The 19,604-nt window shown below is 53.8% G+C and overlaps 4 protein-coding genes across 4 annotated transcripts; 1 reads left to right on the top strand and 3 right to left on the bottom strand.

The window, feature by feature from the left end:
- Nucleotides 1-6,380: 6,380 nt before the first annotated feature.
- CH63R_03501 (Histidine acid phosphatase) lies at nucleotides 6,381-7,857 on the top strand (the record flags this gene model as incomplete). Its single annotated transcript, XM_018298476.1, has 2 exons — nucleotides 6,381-6,477; nucleotides 6,533-7,857. The coding sequence occupies 2 exons, from the start codon at nucleotides 6,381-6,383 to the stop codon at nucleotides 7,855-7,857; spliced, it is 1,422 nt and encodes a 473-aa protein (XP_018163292.1).
- A 695-nt stretch (nucleotides 7,858-8,552) lies between these two features.
- On the bottom strand, nucleotides 8,553-9,854 carry CH63R_03500 (Cellulose-growth-specific protein; the record flags this gene model as incomplete). The annotated part of the gene is made up of 1 exon (XM_018298475.1): nucleotides 8,553-9,854. One exon carries the CDS (start codon nucleotides 9,852-9,854, stop codon nucleotides 8,553-8,555), a length of 1,302 nt encoding a protein of 433 aa, XP_018163291.1.
- Nucleotides 9,855-13,320: 3,466 nt separating this feature from the next.
- Nucleotides 13,321-14,879, bottom strand: CH63R_03499 (uncharacterized protein; the record flags this gene model as incomplete). The annotated part of the gene is made up of 3 exons (XM_018298474.1): nucleotides 13,321-13,923; nucleotides 13,970-14,054; nucleotides 14,656-14,879. The coding sequence occupies 3 exons, from the start codon at nucleotides 14,877-14,879 to the stop codon at nucleotides 13,321-13,323; spliced, it is 912 nt and encodes a 303-aa protein (XP_018163290.1).
- A 3,708-nt stretch (nucleotides 14,880-18,587) lies between these two features.
- CH63R_03498 (uncharacterized protein) lies at nucleotides 18,588-18,958 on the bottom strand (the record flags this gene model as incomplete). The annotated part of the gene is made up of 3 exons (XM_018298473.1): nucleotides 18,588-18,616; nucleotides 18,675-18,768; nucleotides 18,860-18,958. 3 exons carry the CDS (start codon nucleotides 18,956-18,958, stop codon nucleotides 18,588-18,590), a joined length of 222 nt encoding a protein of 73 aa, XP_018163289.1.
- Between the last annotated feature and the right edge of the window lie 646 nt (nucleotides 18,959-19,604).

Genomic DNA, 19,604 nt, shown 5'->3' with positions numbered 1-19,604 from the left:
GGCCGCAATATGTTTCAGCGAGTAACGGAAGCGAAGCAGAGAGAGCACAGGTCAGAAAGGTTAGGAGTAGATGGTGTCAAACCATCCGGGGCTAGACGGATGGGCTTGCCTGGTGTTGCCGGTGTAGGGAGGTACAAGAGACACAGCCTACAAGCGAGCAGCAGCAGGAAGCAGAGAGCCGTGGACAAGAGGCCGAGAGACAGGGAGGGGAAGGGGAGAGGTGTGTAGAGTGACACTCGAGTGACACTCGAGTGACGGTCGTAGGCGGACGAGTGTTGTTTTGGGTGAGGGTGAGGCGAGAGGACCTGGCGATGGCGTGCGAGCCAGGGGAAAGTCGATTCGCGTGGCTATAAGAGGATTGGCGTCTATGTTTGTGCTTGGGTAGGTTGGGCAGCTGCTTCAAGTAGCATAGACAGGTGAAGTACTCTGTAGATACGATGGGAGCCCCAGACGATCCACAGGAACGAGGTCCGACTGGCTCAAATGGATGATTTGTGTGGAATTCGGGCAAGGGCACGCAATCCGGATATGGTTTGTCCGAGTGAGCGTTGCGAGCGGTCAGGCGTACGTATCTGCGTGGTTGCTGTACGTGCTCTGTGCGTGTGTGTTTGTGTTGAGACTCGAAGCAGGTTTTGGACGGAGGTTGAGCCCCTTAGTGATTCGCCAGGCGAGCACAGACAGTCGAAGGCGTTGCTTTTTGCCTTTTGTCGTTATTCTTGGGTCCGGTTGCGATATTGCTCTAGCCGGGGTGGTGTTGTAGGAGCGCAAGACAAGGTTTGGACAGGACGTCGAGGCAGTACGAACACAACCGGGCAGACAGTCTTCGCCTTTGATGCTTGTCGGTGTCGTGCTATGTGAGACAGAGACGATCTAGCGTAGGTAGGTAGGTAGTTATGGTTTGTGGTATCCGATATGCTCTCTCTGGCGACTGGTTCGTCCGAAGAGGGAGGGAGAGGTATCGAGACGAGAAGGGGTCCGAGGTACTTATTCGCCGTTTGAATCTAGGGGGCGGTAACGGGAAGGAGGAAAGAGTCGCGCGAGAGAGAGAGGCAGAGACCTGCTGCGACGGGACAAGTGCGAAGCTGGGCGGCCGGGGGGGTCAGGGTCAAGGTCGGGATTGGGGTCGGGGGGGGTGCGGTGTGTACGATGAGGCCTGTCGATCAGATGAGTTGAACAAGTTGAATTAGCATACGGAATGTGTATCGGTACCGTACATACATATACATAAAATCAAATAAACGAAGTAGCAGCTGCCCAAGACGAGAGAGCAAGGGCAAGCATACGTCGAGGGGGAGCGAGAGACGGAGAGAGAGTGTGAGAGAGAGAGGCAGGCAGTTTGGGTGCTTTGGGGCGAAAATGGCGTTATCGATGGCACCTGTGGTGGTCCGTGGTTCCGTGGTTGCTAGTCCTTTCGGATCCTTCTCAAGTTCCCTCCTTCCTGCCCCCAGAGGTTCCACCTTGCCCACGACGGTTTCCCATTTCCCAGGGGTCCAAAATGCGCCAGCCAGTCGACCAGGACCCACTAAGGCGTGATCAGCGACCCACTCGAGCCGCTCAATGGCCAGCGACAGCCGCCCTGTCTGCCAACCGTTCTGTGTCCTGCGCTGAGCTGCTGCTTAGGGGGGAGTGAGCCGCAAGAATCGTGGATGGGCGGCAACGGACGGGTCTCGCTGCACCGTCGCCGATAGCCGAATGCGCCGGGCTGATTAGATTGCGGGGGAGACGAGCGCCGACAAGCGAAACCGTGGGAGTTACGTAAGATATCCACTCCACCGACAATCCACGAGGCACTCCAGTGACACACCTACTTACAGTCTGTCTGTCACTGTACCTAGTGTGTGTCGTGGACTGCCTATTAGCGAGTGCACACTTGCAGGATGTACGGATACAGGACGGATACTCTGACGCCTTTCCCCGCGATGCATCTCTCAACTAGGGTGTATACATGCCTGCCTACATAGGCATGTTCACCGAGATGCCGCCAAGTAGTGCGCTACACCACGCACTAAAACTCTAGCTGGCCAGGCATGTATGGATGGAATGATCCTATATCGTCCATCATTTCCCCGTCGTCTGTCATCTGTCATCATTTCCCCAGCTTCATCGCATCGCAGCAATCCCACCGGTTGAGCCTCAACTCGACCACCAATAAATGCTACTTATCACATACTACATGCCACTTACTACTGGTTGGTCCACAGCAGTGCGGCCGAACTATCCCTTCCCCCCCGGTCGCCATCGCCGTCGCCGTCTCGACTGCGATGTGATTCATCTTACATAACAGCATGCTTGGTCGCCATGCACTACCACGCTCTCCAGCACGCACAGGGTCAGGTGTTGTCAAATTTTTCTCGACTTCCTGGGCCTCTCCTCTGGCCTAATCCGTTACCGTTACTGCCACCGTTGCCTCTGGACCCAGATTAGCTCATCGTAGCCACGTCTTGCGCAGTTTCTCTTTCGTCATCGCCTGGGTCCCCGACTGAATCAGTGTGAACCCGGGAAGCCAAGGGGGCGGATTTTTTATTCTATTTTTCGTATCTCCCGTTTCTGTTGACAATCTAGCAGTCGACTCCCGTCGCTTCCGTTGCCAGCTAGTTGCCAGGGTAGGGTTCCATCGTCGGCATCAACCTGGCGAGACTTCAAATCTAGAGCTCGTCATTCTCCTGCGGATCCCGTATTTCACCAGCCCGTGAGGCGTGGCGAGAGAGGTGGGCACAAACGAACGAGACAAGAAAAGAGGAAGAAGAAAAAAATTAGGTCCGCCTCCACGAACTATGACTGTACTCCAGACTCTTGTGCCGCGCCGAGTCCCGACGATGAGGTTAAGGCCGACGCCTATGTCGCCATCCTGGCCGCCAATCTCCCCAATCGGGATGAGCTAACGCGAGCCTGCAATGGCGTCATTTTCTCAGCCCACGGGGTTCGCAATTCGCTTCGGGACTTGCTGCGAGCACCTCATCCTTCGAGAACGCCCTTTTTTGTCCTTTCTTTGCATTGTCAGCTTCCATTCGATGCTGGTTCAACCGGAGCACCACCCTCGCCATCGGCACTTGCTCACTTAAATCCTACCCCATTCCCACAATTCCTGCCTTTATCGCCGTTCGCCTCCCAGGAGTTCCAGGCCCAGAATGTCCGGTTTTCTGCTCTCATCAGTCATCGGCCATCATGTTGGTTAGTTACATGGATGGCATGGTTCATCTCAACTTGGATGAGCTAAGCAACCTCAATTGTCACCAGAGTTCGCCTCCCATGACAATTCTGCCCAGACTCGATCACGAGTCATCAACCACGCGCACACTCCTCGGGAGCTCCCACTCGGATCACCTCCACCGCCGTTGGACATCTCATTTTTTTTTTTTTTCTATTTTTCATTTTTGATACAACAAAGGATCCATCCCCTTCCTGTTAACAGCGCATCTCCCTATTGGACAATTCTTTCACTCCGAGATCTTCTCCGGCCAAGGACCGCCGCCGCTGTACGGACCAATCATGAATGTGACCGATAGCCGCAACGGGGCCGCCGGCCCACCCGACCCAGCACGCCGCAAGCTCGCAGCACCATCCTCACTCAGCCCACCTGTTTGTTGACCCAACCTTTCACCGAGAAGGAAGCTGTCAATACCTATCCCTATCTGTTGATCCTGTCTCGTCAAGCTTCGACTGGGATGCTATGACCAAGATAAGAGTGCCCAATCACGCAATATTTTGGTTTACTCTCGCTTCTATCTTCGGCCGATAACGAGGGGAAAAGGACCAACCAGCCTGAGCGCCATTCCAATCGCCCCTGAGCGTCCAAGTTCGGCCCTTGGTCTTGGATGGGGGATGACAGCAGTTTGGCATGGACGCAACCAAGAGGAATCCGTCTCATTCTTTGGTACAAACTGAATGAACGACCGACACCACTAAATCCATCCATCCATCCATCCCATTTGTCCGTCACGTTACTCGGCATCCCATCTCCGACAACATCGCTCAAGCTCCTCAGTCGTTCGGCTGAATGCAGAGGCGCTACCAGCTTCCAATATCCCACTAGGAGCCAATCCTCTTCGTATCCCTCCCAGCCGCCTGACACATAGAAACGCAGCCACAGTTCTGCCCAGCACTTGGCTGGCCAATCCGCGCCCCTGAGATTTACTGAGACTCGCGACGTGTGCTTCAACTTGGCTTTGGACACAAGAAAGAGTTGGCCTGTTCTCGCCCAGTCTCTTGCTGGGTAGGACCAGCGACACAGTGAATCCGCCCTGTTCTAGATGGCCGGATATCGTTCTCCCAGTCTCGACGGCCACTGGGACAGTCGCCGCGTGATACGAAGTCGTTCCCCAGCCTGTGTGGTATCATCCTAAACGATTTACTACGTTTGACAGCAGTTGCAGATTTGGTACATGGTGACTTTGCTGAGACCAATACACTGCGCTTCTGAGTTTCTCATCTTGACACACGACCTTCAAGCTGTTGGACTCGAGGCCTCACAAAACGCAGTTTCGACGGCGTCGCCAGTGCCAATTTTCATCCTGATCTATTAAAACCAACCAGGACAGGTCGCTTCAGGACCGCTTACTACTTGTCTCTAGGGAAGACATCTCTGTCAGGACTGTTTGCGTAGTAAAATACCTCAAGTCCAGCTCTGCTCGATACGGATCGATGAGCAACTGAAGTTGCCGTTTTTGTCACGAAGTACGTCTCCAGAGACTACGCATTTGATTCAAGTTGTTGATTAGAGTTATTGACCATCCACGAAAATGTGAGGAGTCAGTCGCCTTTGAAGTCTTGACTCTACAACGTCGGCATGAAGTTTCTCAGCTTCGACGCGAGTGACTAGATGGCACTCGAAGAACAACCAAAATGACACTTTCTTGGTCAGTAATTTGCTTCGCGTGTTTCTAATCCCCTTTAGTTTCGCAGACTCAACAGGTCGCAAACTGCTCAGTTGTTATCGGAACTAGCCAAAGGCTGGCAGACTTACGTCTATCACGTTAAATCCTAAGGCATGTCGTATTATGATGTCTCTTTCAGTTAACAAAGGGTATTATAGCTGCCCAGCATTGCTTTTTACGGCCCTCTGAGTTAATTCAGCCGCAGCGACGACACTTGAGACTGTCAATCGGGGTTCATGGACCTATTGATCCCCTAATTGTCACACAGTAATTAGTTGCAACATTCAGCCATCCTGCCTTAGACTGTTTTAGTTCAGAAGTTGCGTAGTAATAGTAGGCGCTATTATAGGCTATAGTTCCTCCTAATGCTTCAAGAGCTTGAGGATCTCTTAACCAAGTAAATTTACAGCTAGTAGGCTCTGTCAGGTGATGTTCGCCAGTTCGTAAATATAACTAATACACACTATCATCATTAATTATGTTCCTTTACAGAAACATACAATAGACGGACGATATGAGGTTATATAACCTAAGATTAACAACTTCCACACAAAAGGACAACTTGTCACTTTTACAAACTCTTTCGCAGTTGCTACAACTTCATACCTAGAAGTGTAGTGAATGACCCTCAAGCTAAATTGTTTAGCTAGTTCACTTATAGCAGCGGTCTCATCTCAACAATCAATCAAAATAGCCTTCTACTAGGTACACGATTCCTTAATAAACCAGATATCTAATTATTTATTGATTAGATCACGGCTGTAATAGTCTAGAGTAGTTTCCTTATTTGCCATCTTGCAGCCGCCCAACAGCTCTACACCTGCAGTCTGTTAAGCTTATGCCTCTCATCCACACTACTAACTGCATTAAAAATCCCTTCTTTTTAAGGTTTCTTATCAAAGAGGAAACCAATGTAGAAGAGGGCAAATCACAGTAATGAAAGATGCCACATGGTAAACAAAGCTCGTTTCGATCTTGTGAACCCGTTTTGAAGCCTCTTCGATGATTTCGCTTCCCACGGTGTTCGTCTGATTCTGTCTACTTCGTTGTCCAAGTGAATCGACTTGCAGAGCCTAGCGAGGCATCACAAGCCTGAATCAATACTACCTTTCCCGCCGAGCCGGATTCTATCCGCCAAACCTACCGGCTCTGGCCGGCTTAAAGATCGTCGTCGCCGACAGCCGTTCTTATCGCATATTTTGATTCGCCGTAATGCACGCCAAGTACTTGGCGATACACGCCGCCAGACTTTTGGCATCTCCGCTCCACGGACACCGGAAGGAGTTGCATATCCCCGCCCTCTCTGATAGAAGCTTTACGCGGCTTGAACGCATGATGTCCCCTCGCGGAGAGGGCACCAGTGAACGGTGGGCAAGATGTAAGTCTGGAACGGGAGGAAATAAAAGCCTCATGTCGCCTGCGTAGCTTACGGAGTCTCGCATCTTCATCTACGCCTTTATTGACAACATCGCAGGGAAAATAGACGCCTAGAAGAGTTCCGACATCATGTACTACAACACTATAGCTCTCGCGAGTTTGCTGGCCGGCACTGCAGTTGCCGAGACCATCCACGGAGTCCTGGTCTTCAGCCGGCATGGAGATAGTACGTCGATAACTCATCCGTGACGTCCTCCACCAGGAACTGACTTTATACTTAGGGACAACCAAGCATTATGGAGCCCAGTCTCTGACCAGTCTTGGAGCGCAGCAATGCTTCGAGGTAGGTAGCGACTATCGAAGCCGCTATCTCGAGTCCAACTCGCCTCACCGTATCCTCGACATTTCCGAAGACAAGTACGTCCCATCTCAGGTCTATGCTAGTGCTCCGGACCAAGCCATTCTCCTGAACACGGCCACATCGTTCCTCCAAGGCCTCTACCCTCCCTTGGTCGACCTCAACGCCGAGATAGCGACGTCGACTCTCAACAACGGCAGCACAAGCACCAGCCCCCTCAACGGCTATCAGTACGTGCTTTTGCGCGGCAAGAACTCCAACTCCCCGGACACCATCTGGATCAAGGGCGACGACGGATGCCCGGCCAACGCCGCAGCCTACAAGGCCTTCGAAGCCAGCGACGAGTTCCGGACCCGCGTCGCAGAAACCAAGGACTTTTACGCCGGCTTCTACGACGTGCTCGAGAGCGTCTACGACTACCGGCCCGAGAACATGACCTACGAGAACGCCTACGACATCTTCGACCTCGTCAACGTGGCGCGCATCCACAACAGCACCTCCCTGGCCCGCAACGTCACGGACGAGGAGCTCCTCCGTCTCCGGGCGCTGGCCGACAGCGCCGAGTTCGGATACAACTTCAACGCCTCCCAGCCCGACCGGTCGATCCACGCCAGGACCCTCACCGCCGGCATCCTCGCCCAGCTGAACCAGACCGTTGCGTCCGAGGGCAAGCTCAAGTTCTCCCTCCTGTCGGGCAGCTACGACACGTTCCTCGCGTTCTTCGGCCTCGCGGACCTCATCGCCGTCTCGGACGACTTCTACGGACTGCCCGACTACGCCTCGACCATGGCGTTCGAGCTCGTCAGCGACGACGCCGCGGCGTTCCCCGCCGACGTCGACGCGGACCTCCGCGTCCGGTTCCTCTTCCGGAACAGCACGTACGGTGAGCTGACGGCGTTCCCCCTTTTCGGCACGGGAGAGGAGACGCTCTCGTGGCCCCGTTTCGTCGGTGAGATGCAGGAGCGCGCCATCAGCACCGTCGAGGAGTGGTGCAGTGCCTGCTCCAGCCTCGTGTCCTTCTGCGCCGCCTACCAAGACGAGGCAGCCAGCTCAAGCTCCAGCAGCGGTGGAGGAGGCATGTCGAACGCGGTGGCTGGTGTCATTGGTGCTGCGGTCACGCTCGGTGTTGTTACCATCGCTGGCGGAATTGCCTTCCTGTTAATCAAGAAGCGTCGCTCGGCGCCTGTCGTTCATATTCCTGTCGTTTCGGCCGACAAGTCCAGCCTGCGCAGCGGAAGCAATGTCTGAATCGTGTGTCAGACTTCAAGGACTGGTTGAGAGGGGGAAACGCAGAAAATCGAGTTCGGAGAAAGTGGCCTAGTGTTTCACATGATGCAATGATAGCGGAACGATACAAACACTCTCCTTGCTCCTGGATCTACGGCCGACGTTCAATATGATTCCTGCTCACAGGGTCATGCTTGCAAGCGGCTCATTGCTAAGGGCTGTCTTCATTAGAAACGCCGACGCGAAAGCGACGCTGACATGGGCCAGGCTTCTACCCTATTTCAATGTAGATGAAACCCAGCTGTTTATCAGCAACAAACCAACACTACGGTTCATCTGATCACATAGGGAAATAAGACCGAGCCCATCAACCCCTGGAGGTCAACGATAGGAAGGAGTCGTCCCAGTCACAAGTAGACGATGGTCAAGAAAGAGCACAATAATGTGAACGTGACAAATGGTACGGTCTATATCGTTACGATATATGCGTTATGTAAAGCGATATACAGGAAAGACTTTGTACATGAAACAGATTGGTCCCAGGACCGAATCAGAATCGTGGGCGTCAACAAGCGTAGACATCCCACTCCGAGCCCAGCAATAGATGGCATTCCTCTCTCACATCATCTTCCTATGCCATCATGATCTAGACCCGCTTCAACCCCTCGAGACCAGACACCAAAAAAGGGAATCGGTGGCATCGTGGAACTCAAAACTTATGCGAGGCGGCGCTCGTGGAGGGCCATGCGCTTGGCAACGGCGGTGGCAGAGGGGGTCTCGGCGGGGCAGTCATCCTCCTCCTCGTCAGCGGCCTGGGTGGGGGTAGGGGTGGCGACGGGAGCCTCGGACTCGGCAGGGCAGTCATCCTCCTCATCCTCGGCGGTCTGGGTAGGGACGGGAGTGGCGACCGGGGCCTCAGACTCAGCAGGGCAGTCGTCCTCCTCCTCGTCGGCAGCCTGGGTAGGGGTAGCAACGGGGGCAGCGGTGGTGGTGGCAGCGGGGGCCTCAGACTCGGCGGGGCAGTCGTACTCATCGTCCTCCTCGGCGCTCAGAGTAGGGACGGTGGCGGCGGCAGAGACGGTGGCGGAGGGGGCTTCGGCAGGGCAGTCCTCCTCCTCATCGTCCTCAGCGACGGCAGTCTGGCTGGGGGTAGCGGCAGAGACGACGGAGCTGGCGGGAGCAGAGGTGGCAGCAGGGGCAGCGGTGGAGGCAGGGGCAGCAGAGGGAGCAGCAGAGGGCGCGGGGGCAGAGCCGGAGCCGGAGCCGGAGCCAGAGCAGGAGAAGAGGGCAGGGCCGGGGATGGTGTACTCGGAGGCCTTGTAGGGGTCGTAGGTGATGCCGGCGTCGGCGGGCTTGTAGGCACCGGGGAAGGCAACCAGGTCGGAGGGGCTGGTGCTGCCGGAGCCGGTAACCTCGAGCTGATGGCAGCCGGGGTAGAACTGGGCGCCGGGGTAGGCGTAGGCGGCGTGGAGGGCAATGATCTCGTGGCGGACGAGGTACTGGCCGGGGGCAATGCACTCGGGGATGGTGTACTTGACACCGGAGTTGCCGGCCTTCATGAGGGAGGTGGCACCCCAGGTGTTGGAGGTGCCCTCACGGCCCTCCTCCTGGACCTTGAACCAGACGGCCTCGGTGCCCGGCTGCCACGAGGTGCAGTCGTCGCTGGGGCACTTGGCCATGTAGGTGATGGTCGGGCCGACGTGGGACTCGGGCCAGAGGGTCCAGTTGAGGGTGACCTCCTCGCCGGCGGCGGCCTTGGCGACGAGCTTGGCGGGCGTGGAGCCCTCGATGCCGCCGGCGGTGTAGCCACCGCACTGGATGTCGATGCTGGTGACGTCCTCAACGGGGCCGTTGCCCTGGATGGGACGGGAGATGCGCTCGGGGGCAGGGCTGGAGTAAGGGTCTTGGTAGGGCTGGTAGAAGGTGTAGTTCTCACCGCCGATCAGACCATTGTCGACGAAACCGTGAGCAGCCACCAGGGCTGCGGATCCAAGAAGGGAGGCGATAGTGGACTTCATTTTGGCGGTTGGGAGTTTGGGAGTTTTGTTTTTTTGTTTGGGGAGAGTTGGTTTGTTGGAAAAGGTGCCGGAGGCTTGACTGTGAGAATATCGTGGTCGGTTGATTGGAAAATGAGTGTTGTTTGGAAGGTCTAGGACCGAAGAAAAGAATGAATGACTACCTGGTCAAGTGAAAAGAACGACGAAAGTTGAACGAAGGAATGGGATAGACACACAAGTCAAGTGAAGCTGAACACTATGGATCGTAAGAAGAGGAAGCAGAGCAGGTCAAGGCCGGGCAGACGAGGCGATATATACGGGAGGGCATCGTAGGGTTGGACGAGCTTCCCAAGACGGCCCATTGCGCCGTTGGCTTCCACTTCCTCCTAGGCTGCTCTCAACTCCATCGGGTCAAGATTGAAAGGACCACTCTCGCCGCTCCGCCAAAGTTTCAATTATACGCAGGACAATCATATTCGGCCAGGTGGTGGGGATAAACATGGGGAGGGGGGATCTCGCGTATGCGGGAGACAGGCAAGGCTGGGATGTGGGATCATGGGTGTAGCATGTGGTTTAGCGGTCTTGGCTTTGGTGTATTGCGAGTGGTGGGCGGAGGCATCTGGAAGACATGGCCCAGGGGAAGAAGCCAATAGATTCGCAGCACCTGCTTCCACGCTGCAGGGATGATGGCGAGGGGCACGACGGGGGGGAGCAGACCAAGACCACCTCGTCGACGACAGGCGAGTGCCGACTGCGCTTACGCGGGTGTGCGTGATGCAAACATATTGGACAGGCTCCAACGGTGTGGGCTATTCCGGGCGCTAGTCAACGTGTGGATTGGTATCCATGACGAGTGTCTGTACGACAGCTGGGTTGCCTGTTGTGCTGGTAGAGACTAACTACTCTGGAGGGCTCTCAGAGGCAGAGGGAGAGTGAGAGTGAGCTTAATAGTGAAAGTAAGGGAGCATGAAAGTGAACGTGAGGGAGTCAGAATGAGAGTGAAGGTGAGAATCATAGTGAGAGTCAGAGTGATAGTGAGAGAAGGATATGGAGATGTCCATGCTCAACCTGCCATGGCGTTGTCAGTTGGAGAAAAGGAAATGTCAGTTGAGTTGACAGGCACGCAGCACACGCAGCACGCGAAAAGATGAGACAACGCGAACCCCCTTGAACAGAGATGACTTTGCTAGCCCGGCCTAGAACAGGGACACTCGGCCGGGGCAAACGTTCTTCTTGTGCCCCTCCCGAGCCTCGCTGGCCGAACCGATTGGCTCATCTGGGCGTCACGCCCCCCGGTCCGCTGCGTTCCCCCCGGTCAAGCCCCCGTCAGATCCCCGTCAGATCCCGGCGGTCACCCTGAAACCGCCAAGTCCTGAGACCCGTCCCCTTCTTCTTGATTACCTACGGATACTGCAGCACATGGCCATACTCTCGACTCTCTCGCCCTGCGCTGTAATCAACACTCTACGCGCCATCTCCCGAAAGAGGCTCAACGTCCTTCGCCGGCCACTGCGGAGGCCCCCATCCCCCCTACCCTACCCTACCTCCAAGGGCCTAAGGGGGGTTTGCTCGTCAAAGTCGAAACGCCGTGTCCCGTTCAAAAAAAGAAACCCGCCTCTTCGCCCCCTGCACCGCGCATGGCAGAACATGCAACCGCTGCCATGCTCTTGTTCTCCCCCCTTTTTCCACCAATCCTTCTCTGCTTCATACAGTACAAATCGACGATTTTCCCGCCAGCAGCTGACCTGAGCACATCCCAGACATCCTGGCCTGGCATGCCTGGCATGGTGCCTCGACCTCAACTGAGCAGCAGTGGATGAAGTGCGGAATTCATGGCAAACCTGCAAACATTACACAGGCCTGGCCGGCCACTCTTCATGGGTAGCTCGGCAGGCTAGACCGGCCAGGACGTCTGGGCCTTCTGGGCCTGCCGGGCTCGTTTTGCGGACAGTGACCGGCCTTATCAAGATTTGAACGGGCCTCAGCGTCCGTCGGTGGATTCTGCCCTGTTCCACGCCCTGCAGGCCTCCTCCTACTTCTTCTCTTTTCTTCTTTAGCCCGTCAATATTCGGACATGAGCTCGACGGGACCCAGCAATCCAGGGGCTCTAGAGGACCGCCTACACATACATAAGTGGCGACCCGGGACGGGGACTCCAACCGCTTTGAGCCAGCCAAAATTACGCTTGAATCTCCTGCCGGCAGGCCACACCAAAAGAGAAGGATTTTTTACGCCTTCCTTTCCATGCGAGATTGATTTAAAGTAGGGGCATGCCCGCCGCCCCTTTTTCGCGTCACGATATGCTTTGCCAATAGCCTTCCCGTGCCCACCTGAAATTCGTTGGCCCGAGGCTAATGAAGACAGATAGATACCCTTGGGAGCATGGCAATGTAGTCATCAATGCGGGAAGAGCCCATGTGGCAGGGCCGTTGGCGCCATCGTCATCGGACGGCCAACAGCCCTGGCTGGGCGCGCCCAAGCCATCGATAAGTACGAACATGTATGGATATGGTGGAATGTCTGTCCACTCTCGGAGCCGCGTGCCGTCTTTGCCAACCGCCGGGTCTGTCGGCCACGGGCCTTGTCCTCCCATCCATCATCCATCTCCATCCTCCCCCATTCAAATCTCCCCTCGTCCCCCCGGCCAGCGCTTCCTTGCTTCACCGTACATAACGCACGTCTTTCACTGCCCCCTGCTTCACTTCACTGGTGAGGGTCGACCGGCCAGTTTTAACAAACTGAGCCAGACCGCTGGGAACCTCCCCTCCCCCCTGTTATCACTGTCCGTTCATGTTCCACACAAAGATCAGAGATTCCAACCAGGGTTTCCCGCCCCCTATTCAAGCTGATCGGCCAGCGCCTAGTGTCCAGCATCACGCACAAACGTGGTCGATCCTATGGCAATCCTCGCCTGTTCTCTCGGCTCACCCAACCATCTTCCCGCTCTTGATTCCACCAGCACAGTCCACTCTGCAAAAAAAAAAAAAAAAAAAAAAAAAAAAAAAAGAACGTCCGGATCGATGCGACACTGGGACGCCTTCGTGGAGAGAGTCGATCACGTCTGTGAACCCAAAGCTTGGCTTGGTCCATCATTTGTCTTCCCCCAACCCCCAGCCCAGCCTAGTAGATCGCACTGCCCTATGAACTCTATTGAAAAGATGCTTCGGTGGTCGATTTCTCCTCAGCCTGAGCCTGACTCGACTTGCCCAGATTCGAGCAGGTGGCCGTGGCGTCACTCAACATGAGGCACGCAGAAATTGCCCTGCAGTGCGCAGCCATCTCGGGGCGCACTCGAAAAGGTGGGATCGCTCAGAAAACATGGATAGCACTGTATCTCACAGTCACGCTGCGAGCATGTTCGAGTCATGCTCGAGTTGTATGCCCTCTTGTCCGAGCTTTTTCAGCTATTCTTGACAATTCTTCTAAAAAAGATGCTTGCCGGGTATCTAAACTAAACAAAACGAAACGGTTACATTATAGGCAGCGTTTAGCCGTTGTTGCGTCTCCGCTGCCTCTGTCGCTCGCAGATGGCCAGGCCCGAAATAACAGCCATGATCGCCCACCGTTCGCCCAGCTCCCCCGTCAGGCCGCTGCCCGTGAACGCGAACTTGGCCACCTTGGTCATGCTCAGTCCGGCATCCGTCCAGACTGCCACTACCTCCTTACCGTCACTACTCCTAAAGCCCGCAGACCCTGCTGACTGGGCCAGTCTGACTAGCTTCCAGCCTCTGCTTCTGCCGTCCAGCATGGCGATGGCTTCGCCGGAGCTCGACCTCCACTCGAACCGCTCAAGGCGTTCGCAGTTCGGACCAACACCCATCGCAAAGGCGTAGTTCAACGTGGGAAAGTCCAGGTTGTATTCCAGTTCGATGACGGGCGCGCCTCCGGGACTGCCTTTTGGCGCGGGGGGCAGCGTCATGCTCATCTTGGTGCTGAAGCTGTGATAGTCCACCGACGCCAGTGGCGGGGATGTGTTTGCCGGCCCAGAGTGCAGAACGATCGGCGGCGAGCTGGTGAAGCCACTGTGTATCGACAGGGCGTAGAACGGCTGGTTCTGGTGTTCGCCGAGGAGCAACGTCCGGCTGAAGCTCTGCGCGTAGACATTGAACGCGGGTGGGAACTGGCGAGCCACCGACGACGGCGACGGCGGCGGCAACGGCCTCGGCGGTCCTGAGCTCGGTTCCGCTTCGTATGGCGGCGGAGCTTCGTCCGCGGGCGCGTCTGGGAGAGGCTTCATTCTCAATTGCTCCGAGGCAAGTGTCGTTGTCGAGTTGAGTTTGTGATGTGCAAGTGGGCTCCTCGGTTGAGTTGATTACAAGTCCATTTGTTCGCGATGAGGCATGCTTCCATCAACCCCGAGTCCAATCTAGGCATCCCCAACTCTTAAAAGCATCTCCCATTCGACATGATGTCAGCCTAATTTTTCCTCACAGCCACGCACCTGACTCTTCGTCAAGTGGCACGGTCTCGCCCGGCGAGTGTGATCTGCACTCCACAGCCACATCCACATCCCTAGGGTCAGCCCAGATCTACATCGCCGTCTTTTCGGCCCCTCCGATCGCACCTCTGCATGAACTCTGTCCGATTTATCTACCCCGCATCAAGTATCTCCGGATGTTATGGCGGAAAAGGTAAAAACACAGAGCACTACATACGAATGCAAAGATATCTAGGCAATCCTCTACTTGGCAATGAAGCATCTCTTAAACTTGTAATTGCAGAAGAATAAAATCATGTAACCTGGAACTGACTCCAGTAATCTAAGCTTCCGGGCACACACAGACCACAATTCTAGTTCACCCCACTGACATCCTGCAATAACTCTTCTGCACGTTTCTTGAACAACAGTATCCTATTCTTTTCGGTCTCAAGTGTGTAGAGCTGCAGCTCAGCTTGGCGGATCTTGGCTTCAATGATGGAGGCTTGATCGCTCGGTTGGGAGTAGGCTGCCCTGAAGCTTCCGTCGAAAACGTTAACTGTCCTTAAGACTTGCATTCTCTCCCAGAGAGTTTGGATACCCTGGAAAGGACAGCACACTGCGGCCATTGCGAGGCCGACGGAGCCCAACGAAACCGATAAACTAGTTGTAGGTGTGGCCAGGGAGTCATCGATACGTGGGCCTAAGTGACTGCTGGTATCTGCAGCTAGAGAAGACTAGATTAATGACGGATCAGCGAGCGAACCAAGCAAAGGCTTTCCTGAGGTCGTGCGATTACACAACATACATTCAGGCCACTGGCTGCTGTCATGGTATGCCCACTCGTGGAAGAGATGTCCGAAGCTGTGCTTTGAGATGTACCCAGAGCAGAGGTCTAGGAAGGATTATTAGTTAGGGGCGTGAACTGTAACTGAAGTTGAAGTATACCTGAGAAGCAACAATGCTTTTGATTGTATAGATAGATTCCATGACAAAAGGTGGTCCAACAACAATCGTTGAAGCAAGTTGGATATGGTAACGTTAGAAGCGCTAGCTTATGAACACGCTCGGATAACCAGCCTTGTTGGTATTCCTTGAAGCGTCACTCTAGGTGTAGGGTTGAATATAAGGTGATGAAAAGGCTCCTGCGCAACACCGAGTGTCTGGAAGGCTTTTCTGATGAACCCAACAATGTTGTGGAACTGGAATCTTACGCTTAGACCTATCAAAAACCTGACGATGAAGACCAGGTGTAATACTTGAAAGGCATCCGTGGCCCTATTTTGAGCGAACGTGCTAGTTACAAAGAATTCCAAAAAGTTTGGATAAATTCGGTTTCTGGGCGCTCAGTTTCAAGTGAGACGTCTTTCTTCTCCATTGTCCAGTGTTGGCATCAGCGGCAAGTTCGATCCAACAGCAATGTAGCGCCGCTGGGAACAGAGGAGGGGATAAATCAGATACAGGATATCAGAGAGAAACAGGAAAGGGGTTCTTTACAGAAACAATGCCTCCTAGAGCCTTTTGTTTTATGAGACTGTTGACGTGGAAAATGAAACGCCTCAATAGCTGCCGTTTGCACTTGCTATTTTGAGACAGGATAGCTTATGTTCACCCTATTGGTAATCTACCACATTCTCCCACTATATTGGCAGTAAACGACTTTGTCTGTTTGTATCATTTTTTATCAAGCCATCTCAGCAAAGAACTACAGCAAACGCGACATATGAAGCTCTACTAAATGCAGTGCATAAACCACCACTAAGCCTTTCTGAGGAGACAGCATCTCCCAGGATTATTCTTCTCAAACAACATGCCTATGCTGTATCAGTGCGATCTACTCGAATCCAGTGGAAATCTGTGTCAGTATTCTTCATCTCGGAAATGGAACTTGGAGCGCCATCGGATTTCGCATCATCGTGAACCAAGTGTGCCTGCGTTGGGTCCGGGTGCAAAGGACTGCGTAGTCCAGAAGACAACATTCAGTCAGCCACTGATGGATGGCCTACACCGTAAGAACATTGCGCGTCTTCTAGACAAGAGTTTTACATGGAACATCTGACGCGATGAATTTTCAAAGAAAGCCAAGAAGCATACCGTTTTGGAAATTCGTCTGGACTGGACGATTCACAGCCGGGAAGAAAACGGCGGCGCCCAGATTTTGACATCACTCGACCTCGACCACCAGATTACCCGGTCAAGTTATCGCGAAATCTTGCCCAGCAAAAAGCAGTTGATTGGCTTACAGCCAGTGGGAGACAGCACCACAATTCTCTCCTAGAAAAATGTTTTGCGCCATGGGGTATGGCTCTTGAACAGCTCTCGGCTGTAAGCCCATGCCTTCTTCTTCCAAGCGATTGGGACGGCCTGGACCCTGATGTGCTTGTGCAAATCTTTTCCCCTGAGCGATGCCCTCTTGGGGATGCCGAAAGACTGGTGAGTTGATTTATAAGAGAACTATGAGACTGAGTCGTGTTGACGGCGGGAATGTCGCTCAGTCTTATCGACTTGGAGATCACTCAGTGACCATGTCTCGAGCGGTTGCGTGGTTTAGCGTGTGGCCCCGACGGGGCATCGATCTCGACATCCTTCTAGGAAGCGGGCCGTTTGATGCGATGGAGGGCTCTCATCTTTGTAACCATGAAAGCTGCATCGTTCCCAGCCACATCACATGGGAAGCATGGCAGACGAACATCGACCGCCAAAAGTGCCACAGGAACGCGCGTTTTCTACGGTCTCAGGGCCATCCAGTGCCCCCAAGTTGCAAAGAGCATCAGCCCCCATGCCTCTTACAGCATGCAGCTTTGACAACGCTTGAGACCTACCTCATCCAGCTTAATGTCTTTTGTGCGACTACAGGAAGCGACTTCGTCTCTTCTTCACGACCGCGCCAGCATCGTTTTAATACCTTCGAAACCAATCTGCCCTTACTCTTCTGCCCTGGGAGCATCGTTACTGCAAGTCCAACGCCGATCGACTTCTCCAGACCGTCAAAGTCACGTCGACCATCGTTTGTCTGCCGATTTTGTACTCGGATAAAGAGCTATAAGACTCTGATCAACTACTGGTCTCACCTGTTCTGGAAACATTCTGAAAACGAACCCTTGGAAAGCAGACGGGTTCAGGAATTTCTGCTTGTCGCAGAGATTCAGGAAACCTCTCGCCAATGGCAGAAATACTGGGAGGATTCTGGAAAGAGCTGGAGAGACGAAGATCCAACAGTATGCAAAATCCGCCAAACTTTGCTGGATAGCTTCTCTTGGGATGTTGTTAGAACCTGGGGTCTTAGGAGGTGACTCGTTTGTAGCTCAGTAGGCACGCAAAATGTTGGACAGTATTCCTGCGTACTACATACAGTCTATGATGTGTCAACGTATCGTATCCTGGCCCCTGATCAACGAGCTTCATGTCTAGGGAGGCTTTATTAAGAGACACCGTCTTTCAGTCTGTTAAGTTTCGAACGTGCCTAGAGCGGCTGCCTACTAGGCCACTACCCACTCTTATTGCCACATCCTTGAGCAGTGACTTCTTTCTAGTGCGTTGTGTTGCGACTCACTTCCACTCAACTCAACTGAGTAAACAACGAAAACACCGACGAAATAACATCAGGGCCCCGGTGCAAGAATGAAGGTGGTGGATATTCCACATATCCCAGCGCGGGGGCGACAGGAAGAGCGGCCAACGCCAGCTTCTAGGCCTTCAGTTGAACTGATAATCATGAAACATGCCTAGGTCGTATTCGCAACTAGCATTGGGCTCTTGATGATAGAGGCTGATGTGGAAGAACACACCGGCGACCTGTAAGGGCTTACCAGTGTCGCAAAACTACACGTGAGGCTCTTCGCCGGCACTAAACATTGGAAATATCGTTGCTGGGAGTTGTCACGTTCACCTCTAATGAATGAGAACAGGATACAATGACGATTTGGAGCAACGATGCCTGATGTAGATACACTTATACAGTGCTCACGTAGAAAAACATAACGAGTATGTTTGCGTGACAAAATTCCAGTACCCAAACGCGAGCATGATACATGAAACCATGGCGTCCCCAATGGCGCGCCACGTCCAACAAAAAAAAAAGAAGAAAAAGAAGAAAAAGAAGAACTCCAGTTATTCCATGTCTAAAATCAAATCCGTCCAGACTCGTGAATCATTACAAAAGAAAGCACTTAACGAGCGAACTGACCAAACGATTCCTGCCGAGCCTCTCGCTATGTCAAATTCACCCATCGTCGTTGAATGCGAGAAGACGGCAGTGCCGACAACCTACCGTTTCAAAACCTAGCGCTGGAAGATGCAAGCATATGATACTTCCAAGGATCCCGCGGCACCGAATGTCAAATATCGAACGTAACCCGCTTCACGCCTGAAAGCCGTATGAGAAACGAAACCACGCCATCATCGTCGCAGCACGGGTGACTTACTAGAGGCCCTTCTCCTCTTGGACGCATAAAAGGCATATGTCGAATCCTCCTCGCCACCGTAGTCCCCATCTTTGTCTTTGCCCGACGTCAAAATCTGTGCAAAGCCGCAAGTCAGTCCTGCTGGTAGCCGGGAAAAAAAGCAAAGAAAACAAAGACATCACGACGTTTCCCGATGAAACACGTACAAAGTCGAATCTGGATGCGGCAAAGACCAATGCCATGAGCACGATAACCACGAGAAGCAGCCCTCCGAGGCCGCTCATGTTGTAAAACATTCTCAACATTTCCCTTTTTCTCTTTTTCTCACACTCTCTTTTGTCTTTGGTCTCGGCGCGGATGTCGCTTCTTGGGCGGTGGAAGTTGTTTTGATCGATCGATCGCAGTCTCTGGTGGGGGTAGGCGGGTGTCTCACACAAGCTTCTCGAGCTGTCCTCAACCGACGCCAAGGCAACGGCAATCAGTGGCGGTAAGAAATGTTGGAATAAGCTCCGGGGCGCGTCCAGGGAGAAAAGAAAGGGAGGGGAAGTTCTGCGGGCTTCTGGAATGGGCGGCTCAAGACAGAATTAAATGAAACCTGAATCGCGGGGTCAGACAGGATCAGGCATGCTCCGGACCGAGGACAGCGGATAAAACAGAAACCAAGATGGACGACTCGTGGGGGACCGAAGCAATAGAGTTGGGCCTGATAGATAAGGGACCTTATAGCAAACGGCTGATCCCCCCCCTTCCGATGGGTGTGGCGGAAGCCGACATCTAAACGGCCGAGAGTTACAGTGTGCCATTGACGAAAATGGGGAAGAAAGAGGATCAGCGATTATGCCCTGCCGGGTAGGCCTCGTACTCGCCCAAGGCGACACGTGGTGGGATACGCTGCGCCCGACTAAATCGTCCGTGGGTGGTGTGGCTCTCGACGGTTAGAACTACGGAAGG

The sequence above is a fragment of the Colletotrichum higginsianum genome, chromosome 2 (genome assembly GCF_001672515.1).
Source record: "Colletotrichum higginsianum IMI 349063 chromosome 2, whole genome shotgun sequence".
Taxonomy (NCBI): domain Eukaryota; kingdom Fungi; phylum Ascomycota; class Sordariomycetes; order Glomerellales; family Glomerellaceae; genus Colletotrichum; species Colletotrichum higginsianum.
The sequence above is the reverse complement of the archived record's forward strand: the minus strand, read 5'-3'. Positions and strand labels throughout refer to the sequence as shown.